Source organism: Schistocerca americana, chromosome 4 (genome assembly GCF_021461395.2).
Source record: "Schistocerca americana isolate TAMUIC-IGC-003095 chromosome 4, iqSchAmer2.1, whole genome shotgun sequence".
Lineage (NCBI taxonomy): Eukaryota > Metazoa > Arthropoda > Insecta > Orthoptera > Acrididae > Schistocerca > Schistocerca americana.
Genome location: NC_060122.1, coordinates 308862538 through 308883341, shown reverse-complemented (window position 1 = coordinate 308883341; position 20804 = coordinate 308862538). Strand labels below are relative to the sequence as shown.

The 20804-nt window shown below is 42.1% G+C and overlaps 1 protein-coding gene across 2 annotated transcripts in view; it reads right to left on the bottom strand.

The window, feature by feature from the left end:
- Window positions 1-3882: 3882 nt before the first annotated feature.
- The window catches only part of LOC124612856 (protein fem-1 homolog B), a 66432-nt gene continuing 49510 nt past the window's right edge, over window positions 3883-20804 (bottom strand). For both annotated transcript variants that reach the window (XM_047141285.1, XM_047141286.1), the window contains exon 10: window positions 3883-4593. In XM_047141285.1, the coding sequence (XP_046997241.1) occupies window positions 4436-4593 (158 nt within the window). In that variant the 3' untranslated portion in view covers window positions 3883-4435. The remainder of the gene's footprint in view (window positions 4594-20804) is intronic.

The window sequence follows — 20804 nt, the reverse complement described above, 5'->3', positions numbered from 1 at the left end:
CCCCCCCACACGAATATGAATCACCCCCTTTTCCCGGTAGCATCTATCTGCTTGCTGCGACTGCTTGCACAGCCAACAACCACATTCCTGTTGCCAGAAGCGAGACAATCTACTGCTCAAACGTGACTCTACTGCGCATGCGCACTAGTCCGCTCGTAACTGCTGAAACGAATCTCATGTAAACGGTTGTGATTTCATGCTCATCGGAGGCAATTTGTTGTAATGAAGCATTGCATAGTCTTCCTAAAGCCTTTGACACATTTTGCTGTTGGCACACGCTTGCATGAGCACTGTGTGTTGTCGTTGTATATGGCACATTTCCTCAAGTTATTTTCGTTTTTTTCTCTCATTTATGTTTTATTGTTGAAGAGTTTTATTCTGCAGTAGCGGGATACAGTAATATCCTTCGTCAGAGTATTGGTTCTTACCAGTGAATGTAAAAAAATTTAACAGAAAACTAAAACGTGGAAAAATTCCCGGAATTCTAAAAAAATTCCCGGGTTTTTCCCGGATGAAAAAATTCCCGGGTTTTTCCCAGATCTCCCGGGTCGTATACACTTTATAATAAGATTGCTCTCTTTGTCTACACCTGCTATACAATGTAATGGGATAGGAATGATGAGATAGGAGGAGAGAGGGGGGCCTATATTTCAATGCCCAGAAAATTTTAAAATCCGTTTACCAATACTCCTGAATCTAATAAGCAACATCATATTGTAGTTTCTTCTAAGGACACTGTAAACAGAATTGATAGATGTAACAATAAACCAAGCTCTCTCTCCATCATAATTAAGCAATTGTCATGAAACAGGGAAAAAAATATCAACAGTTTCGAAACAACGTGTACATTATTTTATTATGTGTATGACACTTTTGTAAATGAGACAGTGTTTGCCAAAAAGTTCACAGCATTTGTACTTCACCATCATTACAAAAGAAGGAAGGAGAGAATGAACCACATTACAGTTGTAATTGGGAATCTCACTCAATACAACATCAAGCACAATGAACATACACCTAATCCATTTATATATACCATCACATTTTAAAAACTGGTAACATTTCATAAACATAATAGCTACTTGATTAAAAAACTGACTGTGCTGTTCAGGAAGCCATCAGCTTCAAGAAAGGTACTTGCATAAGCACTGCATTTGAAGATGGTGAATCTCAACAGTGTAGTATAACAGGTTTACAATTTCACATTTGCATTAACACAGCTTACACAATGGAGAAAAAAACCAGTGTGCGGTTAAGACACCAGCTTTAAATCCTGGCATGGCTCCCTTGGCTTAAAGGAAATGCTGAGAAAAAATCTTTATACTATCACGGTGTGAATCAAGTTACTGCTCTGCTTTCAACAACCTACCTACTTGCCGTGAGACATTAATCTCCATCCTACTACGTTAACTATATTTTGAGGCAGAGAAGGAGTGCTATGTAACAAATAGCAACTTGGTAAAAGTTCTTTCAGTGAAAGATTTAATCCTTTCGCTGCTACAGACATGCTCTTTGCATTCTGTTCTGAGGTGCCTTTCGTTATGGCTGTACTGCTCAAAATACTGGTGCCTGTGCCAAGAGATTGCGTTCTGGGTGATATGACATACTTATCATCTGATTTTTTGAACACCATAAGGTGAAAAAAAATTTGATTTTTGCATATCTTACAGTCCGATATCTTCACTCAATAAAGAACTGATTTTCTCTTCATTATCCGTAATATTTACTGTGCTGCATCAAAGCAAACCATTGCACAAAATTTTAAGAGTGTCTGCAGAGGTAAAAACACATAGCATAAACTTTGCATATGGTTGATTTTAGCTCAGACATTGCAGCGAATGAAATGTAGGTACAATATTGAAACTTCAAATAAAGTTGGGAGCAGAAGGATATCTCATTTCATCCTCAAGTTACTAGGTTTTATATCCAAAGGATGCCCATTCACGTCCTTGCTCATAGTGAATTATGTTGTCATAACAATCACCATGTCTCATAAACCGTTCAAGAAGTCGAAACGAGGTTTCTGGCAAATGATACCATGCAACAAGCCACATATGTTACAATATTCAAAACTTTTTATTCACCAAGAAACATAAGTAACTCATCCACAGTACTCTTACTACTCAGTGGCTCAGGATGCATTCAGACTGTGGGAAAACCCAAGTGGCGCACGTATACATGTCCAAAGATTGTGAGGAATGTTGTAGCGACACACACACAGCAGCGAAAGGGTTAATTTTTGTTAACATATTGCTTTCATTATTCATTTTAACCAAGGTAAGGCAAGATCTCTGCCAAATAATCATAGTTGAATGGTGTAATTGGATAATTCTACATTTAGGTGTAAATTTTGCTAATGATCACGTAGACAATGCTACTATTCAACAAGTATGAGGAATAGGGTATATGGTTTTCTTTGATGATTTCCATAATTCTGACATTCATTTCAAATTCCTTTACCACCGCACAGGAATGGTCACTTACTGATCAGTGTTCCTGATGATGAAACAAACTACACAATGTCAGGTTGATGTTCCACTTAGCACAGAATTACTGAAGACAGTAAAAGAGAGGTACCACAAAGCATAAAAAAGCAAAAATTTTCAAGGTAAGCTACGACTCAAGTATACACAAAACATCCTTTTGCTACACAAATTCATTTTGGAAGTTCAGTGTTGGTTTAGATCAAAATATTAACACAAATATTACAATGAAAACTAATTAATACATTGCAAATATGAAAAATGGGGAAAGGGGCGCAGGAAAGAGGGACAGGAGACGTTACATACAGGGAACAGTAACATAAACTTGTTTTTTTCTTTTTTTTTAAGGGGGGGGGGGGGGGAGGCCATATATGTAGTCAAGCTAAAATTTTAACTCTGATACTATTGTCATTAGTACTTCATTTAGTTTTAAGTTGATAATAATGTAATAACTGCGACTGGTAACACTAAAGTTACCAACATGAACATACATCCGAAATTCATATTTTTAAAAGCAGTAACACCTATAGCTAACAAAACCCGCACCTAAATAATTATTTTTGTTTTCATCACAGAATAAAAACACCATATTTGTAAGGAAAAATTTACAAACGTAGTAGCTGACCAGTTAGAGGCAGTACCAAGTTTTTTATATGATGCAGCACTGTTAATATAGTTTACGTGTAGTATGCAATAATTGCAAATGTTATTAAGTATTTGTGATAAGTGGAATCCAACACAGTGCACTTTCAAGTATGAGCAGTGGAAACATTATCAAAATTTAGCTAACAAAGAGTAGGAGAGCTTAGGCCAGGCAATTCCTCGTAACCAGGGTGTGTGTCAATATCGCACACTAAATCCCAAATTTTTCTGTGATGTATTGGACTCCCACCTTCCTCTCAATCCTTCCACATCAACCAATTTCAACCATCAGATACAGCATAGCAACATGACATTTTGTCAATACTTCTGTCACATTAAAAAAAAAATTTAAAAAAAAGAGAGTACGTGCAAGAGAAATTTATGAAAAATATGAAATATGTGTAACTGCGAAAGCTCTCCAGTTCCATTATCGAGTGAATATTCATGATCTTTCTGCTGGTAATTCGATGTACGTAGTGCACACGTGTTTAAGAACCATACAGAAATGTCACCACCATCCTATGAAAATACACGCAGCACCACTATTTCACTGTAAAAAAACATTCAAAACAGAATATTTCTGCAAAATGCTCAGAAAAAAAGGAAGACACTGCATGTCTTTACAATGAGTACTGATCAGTGAGTAAAAATACCAACACTATATGGGAAATGCACCATTTTTAAAAACAAGAGATGAAAATCTACAAGAATGAATCAAATACAGTTCATAAGAACCCAAAAATGAATCTTTGTAAAATAACATTGCTTTAGTATCACAGTGATTTTTATTTTTCACTTGCTCCAGTATATCATGCAAGAGCAAAGCAATGTTGAATGTTAACAACATACTTCAAGAGAATCTGCTATTAAAGACTGACAATTCCATTTCAAAAATGCTGCCATTAATCTACTTATCTTCAGATAATATCACAGAAACAGTTACGTCAACACCAATAATAACTCAAACTTCATGTAAAAACATTTCTTACAATAAATTACATACTGTTTATCTGTCTGGCCTTTTCTGCTTCAAATCCTATGTACATACATCCAAACAGCAGAGCACAAACATTACTTATAATAAATTAAAAATGATGTCCGTAATTCACATTCAAACAAGTCCTTACACTCACACAACTCCATTGTAAATAGGCTACAATGAAAGTTCAGGTCTTGTCACTTTTCTGTGCACTAATATGAAACTTTTTACAAATGTAAAAAAGTAAAAAATAATTGGCAAGTCATGATTTTACACTTAATTCACACTAATGGTGCCTGACAGGCATTTTGTCCTAGGAACATCATTTATGTCATCCTTGTTTAACTGCAGGCCCATGCAATTCAATGAAACTTTCCAGAGACTGTGGTACATGTCCTTGATAGGTCAGGTTGAAAGATTTCACAGCTTTTGCAGCCATGCACTTTAAACTTAACTTTGTTTGGGTTCGCAGAATTATTTCTGCCACACCTGTAACACACAATGTCAAAATATGTAAGAACAGTACCAAAGTAACAACTACACTATATGTGTACCTTCTAAGGTTCCACACATTTTAATGTATAGGACTGTAAGGCTGTCTCATAAGTTCATTTGTTTTGCCCACAAGTCATCTATAGCTACTGAAAGCTCTGCACATAACTGCCCCCCCCCCCCTCCAAGTAACACAGTTGCCTAACTATCCCTCTGATATAGAGGTCAATAACCTGAATAGGATATGCCAGTGTGTGTTTGTGCTGGTGGTGCATGGAACAGCAAGAAAATGTGTTTACAAGCTATGGAAAGCCAGAAGGAATATTTCTGACATCTCACTGCTCACACACTACCTTACTATCATAAGGGGAAAATGGCCTCACAATGCCAGCATACAATTTGTGCTGAATACAGGGCTGATGCAGTAACAGCTCAAGCTTGTCAAAAGTGGTTTAGTTATGGTTCCTCGTGAACTGAGTGAAGCAAATTTGATTCCGCACTTGTCCATCTGTGACTCCTTATTGAGATACAATCAGAATGCTGCTTTCATGGAATGGCTGGTTACTGGATATGAGACATGGATAATGTACAATAACACCCGAAAGAGTAAATCGTGGTGCAAGATAGGGCAGCCACCACTAATAGTTCCTAAACTGGGGCTGCATCCAATAAAGGTACTGCTTTGGTGGGTTTACAAAGGCATCAGGCATCTTGTATTACAAACTACTTCTGAATGACACTATCACTTCTGAGAAACGCCATTCGCAGTTGGATCGTCTCAAGGCAGCTATTGATGAGAAATGACCAGACTTGGGACATGATGCTTCCAGAGAAATGGCAATGTATTGTCGACAATAATGGTGTATACTGTAGAAAGTAAATAGTTTATTATACTGTGCACGGCCCTGTGTGTGAAGTGTGTAAGCTGTGCTCCAGTGAGGTGTGTTTCCAGCCATTCTTTGTGATTGCACTGCAATGAAAAGTGAACAAACTTATGAGACAACCCAATATTTCCACCAGTCTTCCATAAATCACCATAAAATTTCATTTACTAAATACTTTGAAAATTCAGCACTTTTTCACACAATTATTACGTGTGATTTCAATTTTATTTCCATTTTTCCCCTCACTTAAGTCAGTGTAGGTTAGGAACCTGCACATGTCATAATTACTTTCATCTCTGCTCTTCACACTCTGGTAGTTTTGTATTTCCAGCAAAACACACTTTAACTGTTATTTTCACCCACCTGTGGCTGCAAACATCAATTCATTCTTTTTTCCAGTACTGGTGCTAATAAGCATATATAAGCTTTAACAAATGTTGTTGTCATAATTGTATATTTTTTAGATAAAATGTAAAAATCCAAATACTTAGACACAAACTTATTCCACAGAAAATTAAATAAAACCATTTAATATTACACATTTTTAAAACAGATTAAAAAGTATAAAATTATTTCTCCTAGTCCCATGCAGATTCCTTACCCTATACAGGTAATCTTGAAAATTTGTGCTTATGAATTTTTAACAGCTATGACAGTGCTTGTAAAAATAATATGAAAAATGTGGGGTGCATGTAATAGATAATTGATTAATGAATAGTTCACCAAAGTTTCTCAACAACTACTCTCTTCGCTCCTTACTATTATCTGCTGCATGTACCCCACATTCTTTCATTTTAAATTATACAGCTATTGTCATGGCTATTAAAAATTCAAAGGTAGCAATTTTAAGAATTATCTGTATGAGATTAGGAATCTGTATCGGGCAAGTAGAAATTATTTTGTACTTTTTAGTGCATTTTACAAACATGTTATATCAAAACGTTTTTTTATTTAAACAATTTCTCGTTTTTAGTCTTAGGTGTGTGAAATTTTTCAATCAATTTCAAACATTTTGTTAAGACTGCAACAGACATGTGGTAAATTTCATGTTTATTTCAGTTTCTCTTCATCTGACTCAACCCATATACTGCTTCCTACTGTGTATACACTGAGGGGAGAGAAGTCATGGGATACCTCCTCATATCATTTTGAACCCTCTGCCAGTCACTTAAATGTGATTTGCAGAGTATCCATGTAGATGAAGGTAGACGAACCTCTTTTTGTGTGGTGCAATGCAACAACTTGATGTGGTGTGGACTCAATAAGTCACTGGAAGTCCCCTGCAGAAATACTGAGTCATGCTGCCTTTATGACCATCTATAATGGTGAAGGTGTTGCTGGTGCAGGATTTTGTGAACGAACTGACCTCTTGATTATGTCCCCATAAATGTTGAATGGGATTCATGTTGTGGAATCTGTGTGGCCAACTAATTAGCTTGAACTGTCCAGAATGTTCTTTAAACCAATAGTGAACAACTGTGGCACAGTGACATGCCAGATTATCATCCATGAAAGTCCATCGCTGTATGGATCATGAAATCCTTGAATGACTGTAAATAGTCTCCAAGTAGCTAAGCATAACAACTTCCAGTCAATGATCAGCTTAGTTGAACTAGAGAACGAAGTTCATTCCACACAAACACAGCCCACACTGTTATGGAGACACCATCAACTTACACAGTGCTGAGTTGACAAATTGGGTCCATGGGTTTAAGGAGCCTGCAACACATTCTCACTCTACCATCGGCTATTACCAACTGTAATCAGAAGTCATCTGACCATGCCACAGTTTTCCAGTCTGTTATCAATGACAACTTTATGCAAACGCCACGACTCTCAGTTGGTCGTTACCTTAAGGTCTTCGTCCACTGCGCTGTTCATGGTGAGAGGTAAAGTTTGAAATTTGGTATCCTAGACACACACTTGACACTGCTGATCTCAGAATATTGTATGCCCTAACAATTTCCAAAATGGAATATCCAATGCATCTAGTTCCAACTGCCATTCCATGTTTAAAGTCTGTTAATTCTTGTCATGCAGCAATAATCATGTCAAACACCTTTTCACATGAATCACCAGAGTACAAATGACAGCTGCCGTTTTATACCTTGTGTACATCACACTACTGCCATGACTTTTCTCACCTCAGTGTATATCACAAAAATATCATGAACATAAAAAAATATGAGACTTAAGCTCTCAAGGAGGCTTACCAATAATTGTTCTTACCACGATACACTTGTGATTGGAACAGCAAAGGGGGAAATAACAGTGGTACACAAACTACCTTTCACCACACACCATACAAGGAGGCAAGTTAATATTGCACTGTCATCCGGGTGTCAGCTGTGTTGAAAGTTTCAGGTCCCTAGCGTATTGGGAAGTTATAATGTAATTGGATCAATAAAAAAAAAATTTACTCGCCAAGTGGTGGCAGGACAACACACACATAAAAAGGGGTTTACCTTCCATGTGTGTTGTCCTGCCTCTGCTTGGCGAGCACATTTTTTATCTATCCTATTACATTTTACTAAAAAACAATTATTTTTGTTGTTATATTAGCATCAGTGTGTGGAACCTTATTCTGTTGTAGATGAAATGATGTGAAGATAACAACATCTTCTTGTAAATGAATATAAAATTTAGGAAAAGTGATCTTTCTGACATGATCCCTTGCAGTTACAGTGAGCCGCTTGCTGGATTTAATCCCACTTCACAAAAAATAGCTTATACACAATTTGCTCAACCTTTAAGAATGTAGAATCTCAAATTGATAAAAATGGCTACAATGTTTTGACTTGTGCAGCAATGTGTTGAGCCTAGAACACTTTTCACTGTCACATTTTGGCATAAGATGTTTCAGAAAATACTAGGAAATTAAGTTCCTATGTAAAGCCAAAGAGCAGGTCCACACACTCCATCTAGTCTGTTGAGTATCATTTCAGTATTGGAAATACAACGTCTGTTCAAATAATTCTGGAACATTCGTAATACTGTGCCAATGGTATGTTGGAGAGAAATGCAGTTAGCATCCTTCCACATGCCTGTGTTTAATGTGTAACAGCCAGAAGTTTCATTGTTGTTTGTCTGTTCTTCTCGTTCAGTGCTGTATTGAGTAGAATGTTGTGCCGCACAGTTTGCAAATTTCAAGATGTCACATTCTCCATTCAATTTTTCATGAAACTCAAGAAAACCATAAGCCTATGGTGATGAATGCTTAAGCCGTATTTGGTGTTATGAATGGTTCACATGGTTTAAAGATGGCCGGACAGAAGTTAAACATGACCCTTGTTCAGGACACCCTTCTACGCCTGCTGAAGATGCTCATGTCAGGAACATCAACGAAATTGTGTGTGCCAATCGTAGACTGACTGTCCAAGAGAACGCAGAAGAATGCAACATTTCAGGATGACACAGGATCTTAGAATGCATCGTGTTGCTGCAAAGTTTGTCTCATGGCTCATGAGTCAAGACCACAAAGACCTTCGCCTCACACTCTGTAAAGAGCTTTCGGATTGTGCAAATGAGAACAAGATGTTCCTTAAGAGAATCTTAACTGGTGATGAGATGTGGGCCTATGGTTATGATGTTGAGACCAAGTTTCAATCTTCACAACGGATCAGGAAACGTTCTCCAAGATCAAAAGAAGCTCTTCATGCCAGGTCAAGTGTCAAAGCCATGCTTATAGTTTTCTTTGGCTTTGAAGGATTAGTTTATCGTAAATTCAAGCCGTAGGGAAAAACTGTTAATTGATGGTACTAACAGAATGTGTTGTGATGCCTGTGAGAAAATGTGAGACGGAAACTGCCTGAAATGTGGCAAGACAATTCAAGGCTCTTGTATCACGATCACACACCTGCACATTCATCCTTGCCTACTGGACAAAAAAAGAAATGACTTTGCTAATCACTGTGCTGCCACATCCTCCATACTTTGGTTTTTATTTCCAAAGTTGAAAAAGGAAGAAGACTTGCAACAATAGACGAGATAAAAGAAAATTTTCAGATGGCGCTTCACATGTTCCAGCAAGATACATACCAAGGCTGCTTCCAGAAGTGGAAATGGAGTTGGGAGGGTGTATCAATTGTGGAGTACAATATTTCGAAGGATACTGTACACAATAAGTAACAGATAAATGCAGAAAAAATTTTTGGACGAAGTTCCAGAATTTTTTGAACAGACCTCATAAATGATAGGCAAAATATCAAATTCCGCTGTGTCATCCTCAGACAATAGGCTGATTTGGAGGGGCACCTGGTCAGCACACCAATCTTCTGGCCGTTGTCAGTTTCCATGACTGGACCCGCTACTTCTAAATCAAGTAGCTTTTCAATTGGCCACAGGAGGGCTGAGTGCACCCCAGTTGGCAACAGCACTTGGCAGACTCACAGTCACTCATCCAAGTGCTAGCCAAGCCAGACAGCACTTCACTTCAGTGATCTGATGGAAACAGGTGTTACCAAATCCAGCTGCAGGCATGGGCAGGGCACACACCACGGGGGGTAGACGTATATACGAGGTGCATCCAAGTTCTAAAGCCTCCGATTTTTTTTCTAATTAACTACTCACCCGAAATCGATGAAACTGGCGTTACTTCTCGACGTAATCGCCCTGCAGACGTACACATTTTTCACAACACTGACACCATGATTCCATGGCAGCGGCGAAGGCTTCTTTAGGAGTCTGTTTTGACCACTGGAAAATCGCTCAGGCAATAGCAGCACGGCTGGTGAATGTGCGGCCACGGAGAGTGTCTTTCATTGTTGGAAAAAGCCAAAAGTCACTAGGAGCCAGGTCAGGTGAGTAGGGAGCATGAGGAATCACTTCAAAGTTGTTATCACGAAGAAACTGTTGCGTAATGTTAGCTCGATGTGCGGGTGCGTTGTCTTGGTGAAACAGCACACGTGCAGCCCTTCCAGGACGTTTTTGTTGCAGTGCAGGAAGGAATTTGTTTTTCAAAACATTTTCGTAGGCTGCACCTGTTACCGTAGTGGCCTTTGGAACACAATGGGTAAGGATTACGCCCTCGTTGTCATTTTTTCAGCACTGGCGGTTACTCGAAATTTTTTTGGTGGCGGTGAATCTGTGTGCTTCCATTGAGCTGACTGGCGCTTTGTTTCTGGATTGAAAAATCCACGTCTCATCCATTGTCACAACCGACGAAAAGAAAGTCCCATTCATGCTGTCGTTGCGCGTCAACATTGCTTGGCAACATGCCACACGGGCAGCCATGTGGTCGTCGAATGACACTTTTCGCATTTTCAGGTCGTCATGCAGGATTGTGTGCACAGAACCCACAGAAATGCCAACTCTGGAGGCGATCTGTTCAACAGTCATTCGGCGATCCCCCAAAACAATTCTCTCCACTTTCTCGATCATGTCGTCAGACCGGCTTGTGCGAGCCCGAGGTTGTTTCGGTTTGTTGTCACACGATGTTCTGCCTTCATTAAACTGTCGCACCCACGAACGCACTTTCGACACATCCATAACTCCATCACCACATGTCTCCTTCAACTGTCGATGAATTTCAATTGGTTTCACACCACGCAGATTCTGAAAACGAATGACTGCACGCTGTTCAAGTAAGGAAAACGTCGCCATTTTAAGTATTTAAAACAGTTCTCATTCTCGCCGCTGGCGGTAAAATTCCATCTGCCGTACAGTGCTGCCATCTCTGGGACGTATTGACAATGAACGTGGCCTCATTTTAAAACAATGCGCATGTCTCTATCTCTTTCCAGTCCGGAGAAAAAAAATCGGAGCCTTAGAACTTGAATGCACCTCATAGGCCCAGAAAATAGGTGGGAGAGGGAAAACTCAAGTCCAGAGAGAAGAGCCCGGACGTGAACCACAATTGGACACCCTGACAGGGGCCGTCGTTCTGGATGATGGACAAATGAGTTGGGGAACAGGAGGCGGTAATTTGGATGCCCAGGCAAGCTACAAACATGTGCAGCATAAGCGGCCAGTACACATTGGTGGCAGATCCGCAATGGAAGGACACCAGCCTATACAAATATGCTGTTTACAGAGCTGGTGCGGAAAGGTCCAGTTGCAAGTCGGATCCCGCAGTCAAGCAACTGCAACGTGGAAGTCGATGCCAAACCGTAAGCCAGACTCCCATAATCAAGACGGAACTGAATCAAGGCCTGATACAGTCGTAGAAGGGTAGACTGATCGGCACCCCAGCTGGTGTGACTCACGCAAAGGAAGAATTTTAAGATGGAGCCAGCACGTTTGTTTAAGCTGCCGAATATGAGGGAGCCAAGTCAACTGGACATCAAAAAGCAAGCCCAAAAACCGATGGGTCTCCACCACGGCAAGAGGTTTGCCGTCAAGATAAAACCGTAGCTCAGGGTGAACACTACGATACCAGCAGAAATGCACGACGCGGGTATTGGTGGCTGGGAACTGGAAGCCGTGCGTGACAGCCCACGACTGCGCCCAGCGGATAGCGCCCTGTAGCTGCTGTTCAGCAACCGCAATGCCAGTGGAGCTATAGTACAGGTAAATGTCATCAGCATACAAAGAAGCCGATACGGACGTTCCCACAGCTGCAGCTAGCCCATTGATAGCAACTAAAAAGAGGCAGACACTCAAGACGAGGCCTTGCCGGACCCCAATCTCCTGGACTTGGGAGGACCTATTGGAGAGACCAACTTGCACGTAGAAGGAACGAAGCGACAGAAAAGTTTGAATAAAAATCGGGAGCGGACCCCTAAGATTCCACCCATGAAGCGTGGTGAGGATGTGATGTCGCAATGTTGTATCATATGCCTTCCGCATGTCAAAAAAGATGGCAACCAGATGCTGACGGCGGGCAAATGCCGTACGAATGGCAGACTCTGGACAGACCAGATTATTGGTGGCAGAGTGGCCCTTATGGAACCCAACCTGAGACAGAGGCAGAAGGCCCCGAGACTCAAGTAGCCAACTCAACCTCCGGCTCACCAAGCATTCCAGCAACTTGCACAGAATGTTGGTGCGGCTAATGGGGCGGTAGCTGTCCACCTCCAGTGGGTTCTTGCCAGGCTTCAACACTTGGTCGATAATGCTTTCCCGCCACTGAGATGGGAACTCGCCCTCAACCCAGGTATGGTTGAAAAGGTCTAGGAGGTATCACTGGCAGTTCACCGAGAGGGGTTTGAGCATCTGACAGTGGATGCAATCTGGCCCAGGAGCCGTATCAGGGCAGGCAGCTAGGGCGCTTTGGAATTCCCACTCACTGAATGGAGCATTGTACGATTCGGGGTGGCACATATGGCATGAAAGGCTCCGACATTCCAACTGCCCTTTCAGGGAGCAGAAGGCCAGTGGATAATTCGTAGAAGCAGAACTCTGAGCAAAATGCTCTGCTATGAGTTCAGCAATCGTGTTTGATTCAGTACAGACTGCTCCATTCAGGGAAAGCCCAGGGATGCTGACATGGGTGTGATAGCCATAGAGCCGCCTAATCTTGGTCCAAACCTGCGATGGAAAGGTATGGACACCAATGGTGAAGACATACCTTTCCCAGCACTCCTGCTTCCGATGGTGAATAAGGCAATGGGCTCAGGCATGGAGCCGTTTAAAGGCGATGAGGTGTTCCACAAGTCGTCACACTCCATTAGACAGAGGACAGAGGGTAGAAGGCAAGGGCTGCAGACCAAAAGGTTGATGGCTGAGTATGTGCCATACGCCACACTGAAATGAGTGGAGGCACCATTATTTAACAGAGAAAGGTCAAGCTGTGCCAACACTTGCTCAACGACAGTGCCTCAGCCTGTTGCCACCAATCCACCCCACAAAGGGTTATGGGTGTTAAAGTCGCCCAGTAACAGAAAAGGTGGTAGCAGTTGGGCTATCAGCGCAGCCAATACATGCTGTGGGACATCACCATCCAGTTGAAGATAGAGACTGCAGACAGTAACAGCCTGAGGTGCCCACACCCTAACAGTGACAGCCTCTACAGGTGTTTGAAGAGGAACACACTCACTGTAAAGAGTGTTAAGGACACAGGTGCAGACTCCACCAGATACACTCTCACAAGCAGCCCGATTCTTATAATAACCCCGATAGCCATGAAGGGTGGAGGTTCGCATCGTCAGGAACCAAGTTTCCTAGAGAGCAATGCAGAAGAAAGGGTGAAGGCTGAGAAGTTGTTGGAGCTCAGCAAGATGGTGGAAAAATCTGCCGCAATTCCACTGGAGGATAATAGCATTGTGAGGCTGGGAAGGCATTGAACATTCAATGAGGCGGTTTACACCTCAGGGTCACCTGCTGCCACTGACTCACTGCCTGAACAATCTATATCTATCGTGTCTGAGGGTCCGGTGAGGTCTAGATCCTCAGCAGACGCCACAATCTCTTGTAGGTAGTGGTGGTGTGAGTTCCACTGCAGTGTCTTGGCTTTTGGGGGTCTTTTGCTTTTTTGGTTTCTCTCGCTGCCCGTTAGGTTTGCCCCGCTGGGAGGGCTTCACTGATTCAGTCTCAGGGACTAAGGAGGACCGTGAAGCCCTATGACGAGCTACCTATGGTTGCTTCAGTCACTGGCAGGTGTCAGCTGTACCACTGGTGAGAACCTGGGAAGTGAGTGACTCAAGGACCCTAGCAAGAGGAGTCGAAGAAGTGGTATGCTGCTCCGGCTTAGAAGTGGGGATAGATGTCCCAGATGGTTGAGGGGGTGTTGTTCCTGAAGTAGTTGGTGCAGGAACAACAGGGAGGGTAGAGGCCCCACGGTCGAGGGGGGGGGGGGGGGGGTGTAGTCTTTCTTTCTGTAAAATCCTGCAGTCTGGCAAGCAAGGTGAATGATGCTCTCTGCAGTTGACACAGATGCAGACATGCCAACTTTCAAAAGTGAAAAGTCAGGAGAATTTTAGCAGTGTACTATTGTGTATTACAACACATCTCTGATGATTAAAGTTGCAATAATTCCATACCTGTAAGAACTCAATTACATTTGCTTTATTATTTGCATGTAAATAGCAAATAATGGACATACCTGAGCCTTCAGACTTTATAATTTATCATTCAACACGCTGAACAACATGAATGATGAGCTCTGCAGGATTCCTTGGATCAGGGTGTCTACGGGGACATGGAAAAAAATTCCCGGATTTTTCCCGGATATCCCGTTTAAAAAACATGCTTTTTCCTGGGCGAAAATACACTTTTTCCGTGCTAAGTGACAGTAGGTTTTCCGTAGATTTTCCCTCGGAACTGCAAAACATATGAATACTTTGAATGGTTAACGTTTCATACACTCGTGAAGAACTTCCCAGAAAAAAATTTTTAAAAAAATAAATAAAGACGGGGGAGAGAAGTTATAGAAAGACTTTTAATGAAACAAAGGAAAGAAGTTTTGGAAAGACCTTTAATTTGCAGCAACATATATGCTTCATATTTCCGTATTATGAAAGAATAAATTCGAATTGCACCAAACACGGCACATTAGTTTCTGGAGCGTTGAAACTGAGGTTGCGATGTCCTTTTGTAAGCCAATCATATCTCATGCCACGTGATTTCGCCAGCCGATGACAACAGATATTGAGAGCATAGGACACGTGTAATGGTCACCCAATAGCAAGATCTCTGGTTACGTAGCGCGAACACACAAAGAGGAAAAGTTAAGCGTTTATATTAATGTACCTAGTATGGCTACAAGAAAAGCTAAGCTTTCACATATAATATTTATCTCCAAGATCAACAAGCTACAACAGAAGCTAAGATTTCACATGTAATATTGATCTTTTTTGCGTGTGTTATACTTTAAGATGCATCACACAAATGTGCCAGTAAATTTAAAATAATGACATAAATGTCTGGGCTCGAAATTCTTGTAAGTGGCTCATCCTCAGACTGTTCAGTTTGAAACGCTCTGTGATTTAAAAATCCATCCCACTTTCTCACATATAACATAATTCATCTTGCGTAAAAAGAAATTACTTTGAAAATAACGTTTTCTAACTACCGTTCGCAATACTATCCGGAGACAAATAGAAATAGTTTCGATTTACCAGTTGCCAGAGAGCGCCAGAAAATAGGCATTATCGGACGTGCGCATCTGCAGTGGTGTAGAAAACCCGCATGTTCGTATGTATAAAGCACTAAGAGAGCTTACATTACACTCTAAAAGAAACAGGGCTTCAGAGGATACTCCCAAGAGCATCGGAATTTCGTAAACCATACTAAAATGCGTAATTCAGATTGAAGTGCACATTGGTTTTTTCCAGATTCACAATGAAGTAGGTGCCATAAGCTTTTCAGTGTGGTTTTTGGGATGTAAATTTTCTTGGAGTACCAGTACTCCACACTCTAATTTTGGTTCTTTATTATGGCAGAAGGCGATAACGTGGACTTGAAATTCAGCATACAGTTAGAACTAGTCAATAATGTGGAATGAAACACTTCGTTTCAAATAAAGTGATTGCCTCAGCGGAAAGATTAATAAAGCCAAATTTCTTTAGCGAACTTGCAAAAATAAGTTCATTGTTCTGCAAGGCGATTAATGCTTGACTGCTATTAACTTGGAAATAAAATAAAATCGGAAGACTGAAACTAATAATAATATTTTTGACCTCCGTAATTATGTGAATGTATTTTAATTCACTTGATAGCTCCCGGCCACAGAAATCCGTTTTGTTTCCATTTGACGTGTGAGCTGTAAACAAAGAGAAGCAGCGAAATGACGTGACTTAAACACGGGTCACGTGGAGACCAACCCCCTCCCCACTACAACTCGGACAACACTGCGCATGCACGAGTCTGGCAGCTAGGGCGCGCGAGAAAAATTTTCCTTGTTTGCATCTGGCTGCTTGCTACTTCTGCCGATACAGCTAACAACCACACTTCAAGTGGTGGGAAGCGGGAAAAGGTACTGCTTACACGCGAGTCAACTGCGCATGCGCATCAGCCCGCTTGCAACTGGTCAAACGAACCTAATGTGAACAGTTGTGGCGCCATGCTCATAGCAAGCAGTTTATTGTTACGAAGATTACATAGTCTTCACCCTACTGCCTTTGACATATTGTTGTTATTTGCAGACGCTTGTGCGAGCATGATGTTTTGTTGTTGTAAATTGCGCATTTCCTTTTCCACTAAGGTTTTATTTTTTTCCTCTCGTTTATATTTTATTGCTGCAGTATCATTCTCCAGTAGCAGGATACAGTAACATTCTTTGCTACAGAATCAATTCTTACCAGTCAAAATTACAAAAATTTAACTGAATGCTACAACATTGAAAAATTTCCGGAATTCCTAAAAATTCCCGAGTTTTTCCCGGTTTTCTCCCGGATGAAAAAATTCCCAGGTTTTTCCCGGTTGTCCCGGGTTGTATACACCCTGTTGGATTCACACACATTCATGTGAAGCACTCTCAAGAGAACTACAGTTCAAAATTACGATCCGAGAAAACAAATTAACGTCTATTGGATTTCTGTTTTGACATTGGCACAGCTTTTGCATGAATAAATCACTGTTAAATGATCACACGTTTTCATTTCATAATGCAACCTATATTTGCATGGCACCAAAAGCAAGACAGTTTTTTAATGGAATACAGAATTCTCGTAAAGTTGAAAGTAGAAGATAAGCAATATTAGCTCCAGTGGCATCCCCTTTTAAATTAGGCACAGATTGTAGGCAATTTTGAATTTCATGGAGTTCAGGGCTGAAGAATGATACGATAATAGGATATAACTTAAGTCCGTTATATTACTACCATCGGTAAAAATAGCGAATGGATTCGACTGCAAATGGGTAATAATTTTCACTTTTTCTTCCATGCACATTTCCGTAAGGATAGCGGTTGTTTTTGTTCTGGCACACCCATATCGTTTCGCAGTTTCGGAATCGGGAAACATTTTGCGAAACAAAGTCCCAGCGTGGTCGTCAGTTTATAGTCAAGTTATGCTCTACAATAAATGAGGTAAATAAAGCCTCGGCATTCGACACAGAATCTACGCTTTGGGGTTGGGGTTTACACGAGAAGTTAAGTTTCTGGTTCCGTTCTACACAGTGGACACCCTCCTTGTGTTTTTTAGTTTGCACATGTTTAAGAAAGTTGCATTTCCCGCCATGAGCCACTGAAAAGTCACGTCTACATACACTACAAAATGCGTAATTTTGTCCCCTCCTAGATTCACTTAAACACGGATACTCTTCCTTATACACATTTCTGAACACTGCATCGTATTTCTTCGCCATTCCGCACAAAAAATAATCAATACCTCCAAGATATGCAGCCAACAACTACTACAGAGTACACAAATCGCGCAGCAGAACCGAGAACACAATGGTCCTACATTCTAGACAATGGTCTTGTAGCAGTTATGCCAACCCTGGCGCACCGTTTCTCCCTATATTGCACTTCAAATTCCCCTAAATAATTTATCACACCATCAGGTAAGGGGGGAGGGGGGTCAACAGGAGTCCAGAATGAAATGTCGAGGGGAGGGCCAGTGAGGGGAGGGTAGTAACCCTAAATATTTTTCCCCATGAAACATCTATCCCTCTAACTTCCCTCTACGGAAATCCCCCAACTTGGCAACACTGCCTTGTAGACACAACAACGCTAATCACTTCGCTCGGAACGACTATCGACTACTCCTTGTCCATGATAACTTTACGACTGCACTGGTGCTAAAAGAAGCGGAGGAAATTGACACTAGTTGAAAGATATTCATTCGTCTCCAAACACTGCCAACGATAAGTTCCTTACTTCCTTGTAGATACGAAGCACGAGCAACGCCTACTGCCGCTCCCGACAGCCACCGCACGAATATTCCAAGTTAACGTAGAAAAGTAGCAGCCATACCTTGTCATCCATCAATATATCGAAGGCGCAGGATTTTCAAATAGTAAGAAAAGTATTGAAACTGCTCTGAAAATCGGGAGATCAGTCATCACGGTCGGGAGATCGGGAGGAAGAAGGAAAAAATCGGGAGTCCCCCGCTTAAATCGGGAGAGTTGGCACGTCTGCAGATGGGAGACGGGGCACATGGAGTATTGGGATGTGATGGGCTTCTGCAATCTCGACTTGTGAGGCTGGAAGTACAGTGGGAAGACATATGGGCAAACTTTCAGCACTTAAAGTACCACATCGGGGGTAGGATATAGGGCTTGACATCACAGCGGCAGACCATCATCTTGACCTTCTCAGGCAATGTATCACCCTCGAAGGCCAAGATGAAGGCACCGGTGGCAACCTGATTATCCCTCTGACCTCGATGAATGCGCCGGACGAAATGTACACCTCGCCGCTCCAAGTTGGCACGCAGATAGTCATCAAACTGAAAAAGAAAGTCCCTGTGGAATATAATGCCCTGGACCATATTTAAGTTCTTACGGGGCATGATGGTAACAGAAACGTCCCCCAACCTATCACAAGTGAGTAATGCCCATGACTAGGCAGAGGATGCAGTTATTGTTGAAACTGCCCCAGAGCACATTTTGGACAAGCCCTCCACCGGCCCAAACTTGCCCTCTAAATGCTCGACACAGAACTGAGGCTTCATCATCATGAAAGACTCCCAATCAGCTCTCGTACAAACTAGGAACTGGGGCAAATAAGTCTCACTGCCATCCTTAGCCTTTCGCCCCTCCCACGGTGTGGCCAGGGAGGGGAACGATTTGGGGTCATACCTCTGCGCATTGTAGTGAGCCCTCGAACGCTTAGAAACTGCCAGTGGCTGGCCACCAGCAAGAGAAGATGTGCCACGCTTCATTGCTTGTCATCCGCCCTGATGGTACCTACTCTGACCAAGGGCCCACCCCACGGACACTATCCAGCCTCAGCAAGGGCCACCCTGGCAGGATGGTCATTGCCGGGAGTCCCGATGCCCCAGGGTGACAGGCATCTACTCCCTGGCATATGTGAGGAGTACACGGCACAGGCATCAGCAGAGCGATCTTTGTGTTGTCAGGGGGGCTACAACCAACAGGATACATGGCGGCCCCACCATAACGGACCAGCTACCATGCTGGATATCAGGCGCAGAGAAGTCCATGGTCGGTGGCGGCGCAGAAAGCGACACTGCACTATGCATGGTGGAAATCACACTCAGGAATGTATCCTCACCCAAGAGATGGAGAATGAGTGGGACTGCAATGCAACAATGAGAAAGGGGGCTAAAGACCTCAACGCAAGATGGACACAATGCACCACGTAAGGCGCCCTGCCCCAATTGGTTCGCTCTTCAGGAAAATTTGGAAATATGGAGGTCAAACCCTACAGGGGACCATCACATAAAGGCTGAAATGTGTGAGACTCCTTTTAGTCGCGTCTTACGACAGGCAGCAATACCGAGGGGCTAATCTAATCCCCAGACCCGCAGGGGCGGGGGCGAGGGGGGGTTTGACTATCTTGACACTGCACCCTGTTCGCCGACTTCCTCCTGTTCCCTTGGATGCAAAGGGACTTTAAAGGAAAGTGTTTTGCAGATGTCAAAAATGTAAAACCCAACATCACAGGGGTGCCAGCAAATGTCACAGAGGACAAAATTAAAAGATGCTTCCAACACTGGAATGAACATCTGGACAAATTCTTTAACAGTAACGCAGAGGACTTTGAAGGATACTTAAGGTGTATTTGAGCGGATTGGGGGGGGGGGGGGGGGTGTACAATTTTTATAAAGAAATTCTGGTTACTTGTGGGTTCCCCCCATACATCACATTGATGTGATCCACTGTAGGAAAATCAGTTGTCTTAAATATTCAGTTGGTTAGAGTGCAAAGTAATATCACACCATATTACAGTTTAAAGAGTCAAGGCAATATCTGCCCCAATAAAATGACGTTATAAAAAGTCAAATCAAACAATGGAAGATCCAGGATGGAATGTATCAATATTATGAAAAGGAAAGTTGTTATCATATAGCGGAGATGCTGAGTCACAGGTAGTTACAACAAAAAGATTGTCACAAAGATAGCTTTTGGCTGGTAAGGTCTTTGTCAAAATTACACAACAGACATACACACATAAACACTTACGCAAACGCAACTCTCTCTCTCTCTCTCTCTCTCTCTCTCTCTCTCTCTCTCTCTCTCTCACACACACACACACACACACACACACACACGACTGCAGTCTCAGGCAATTGAGGCCACACTGCGAGCAGCAGCACCAGTGCATGATGGGAGTGGGTGGGGGTAAGGGCTGGGGAGGGTCAGGGATAGTAGGGTAGGGGTGGCGGACTGTTATTTGCTGTTTGAGAATGCACAGGGACGAGGTGGGAAGAGGCTAGGGCAGCTAATGCAGTCAGAAGGTTAGACCAAGGGCAGTGGAGTTGTGGGGAAAGAAGAGGAGGGGGGGGGGGGGTATATAGTGGAAAAGAAGAGAAGCGAAAA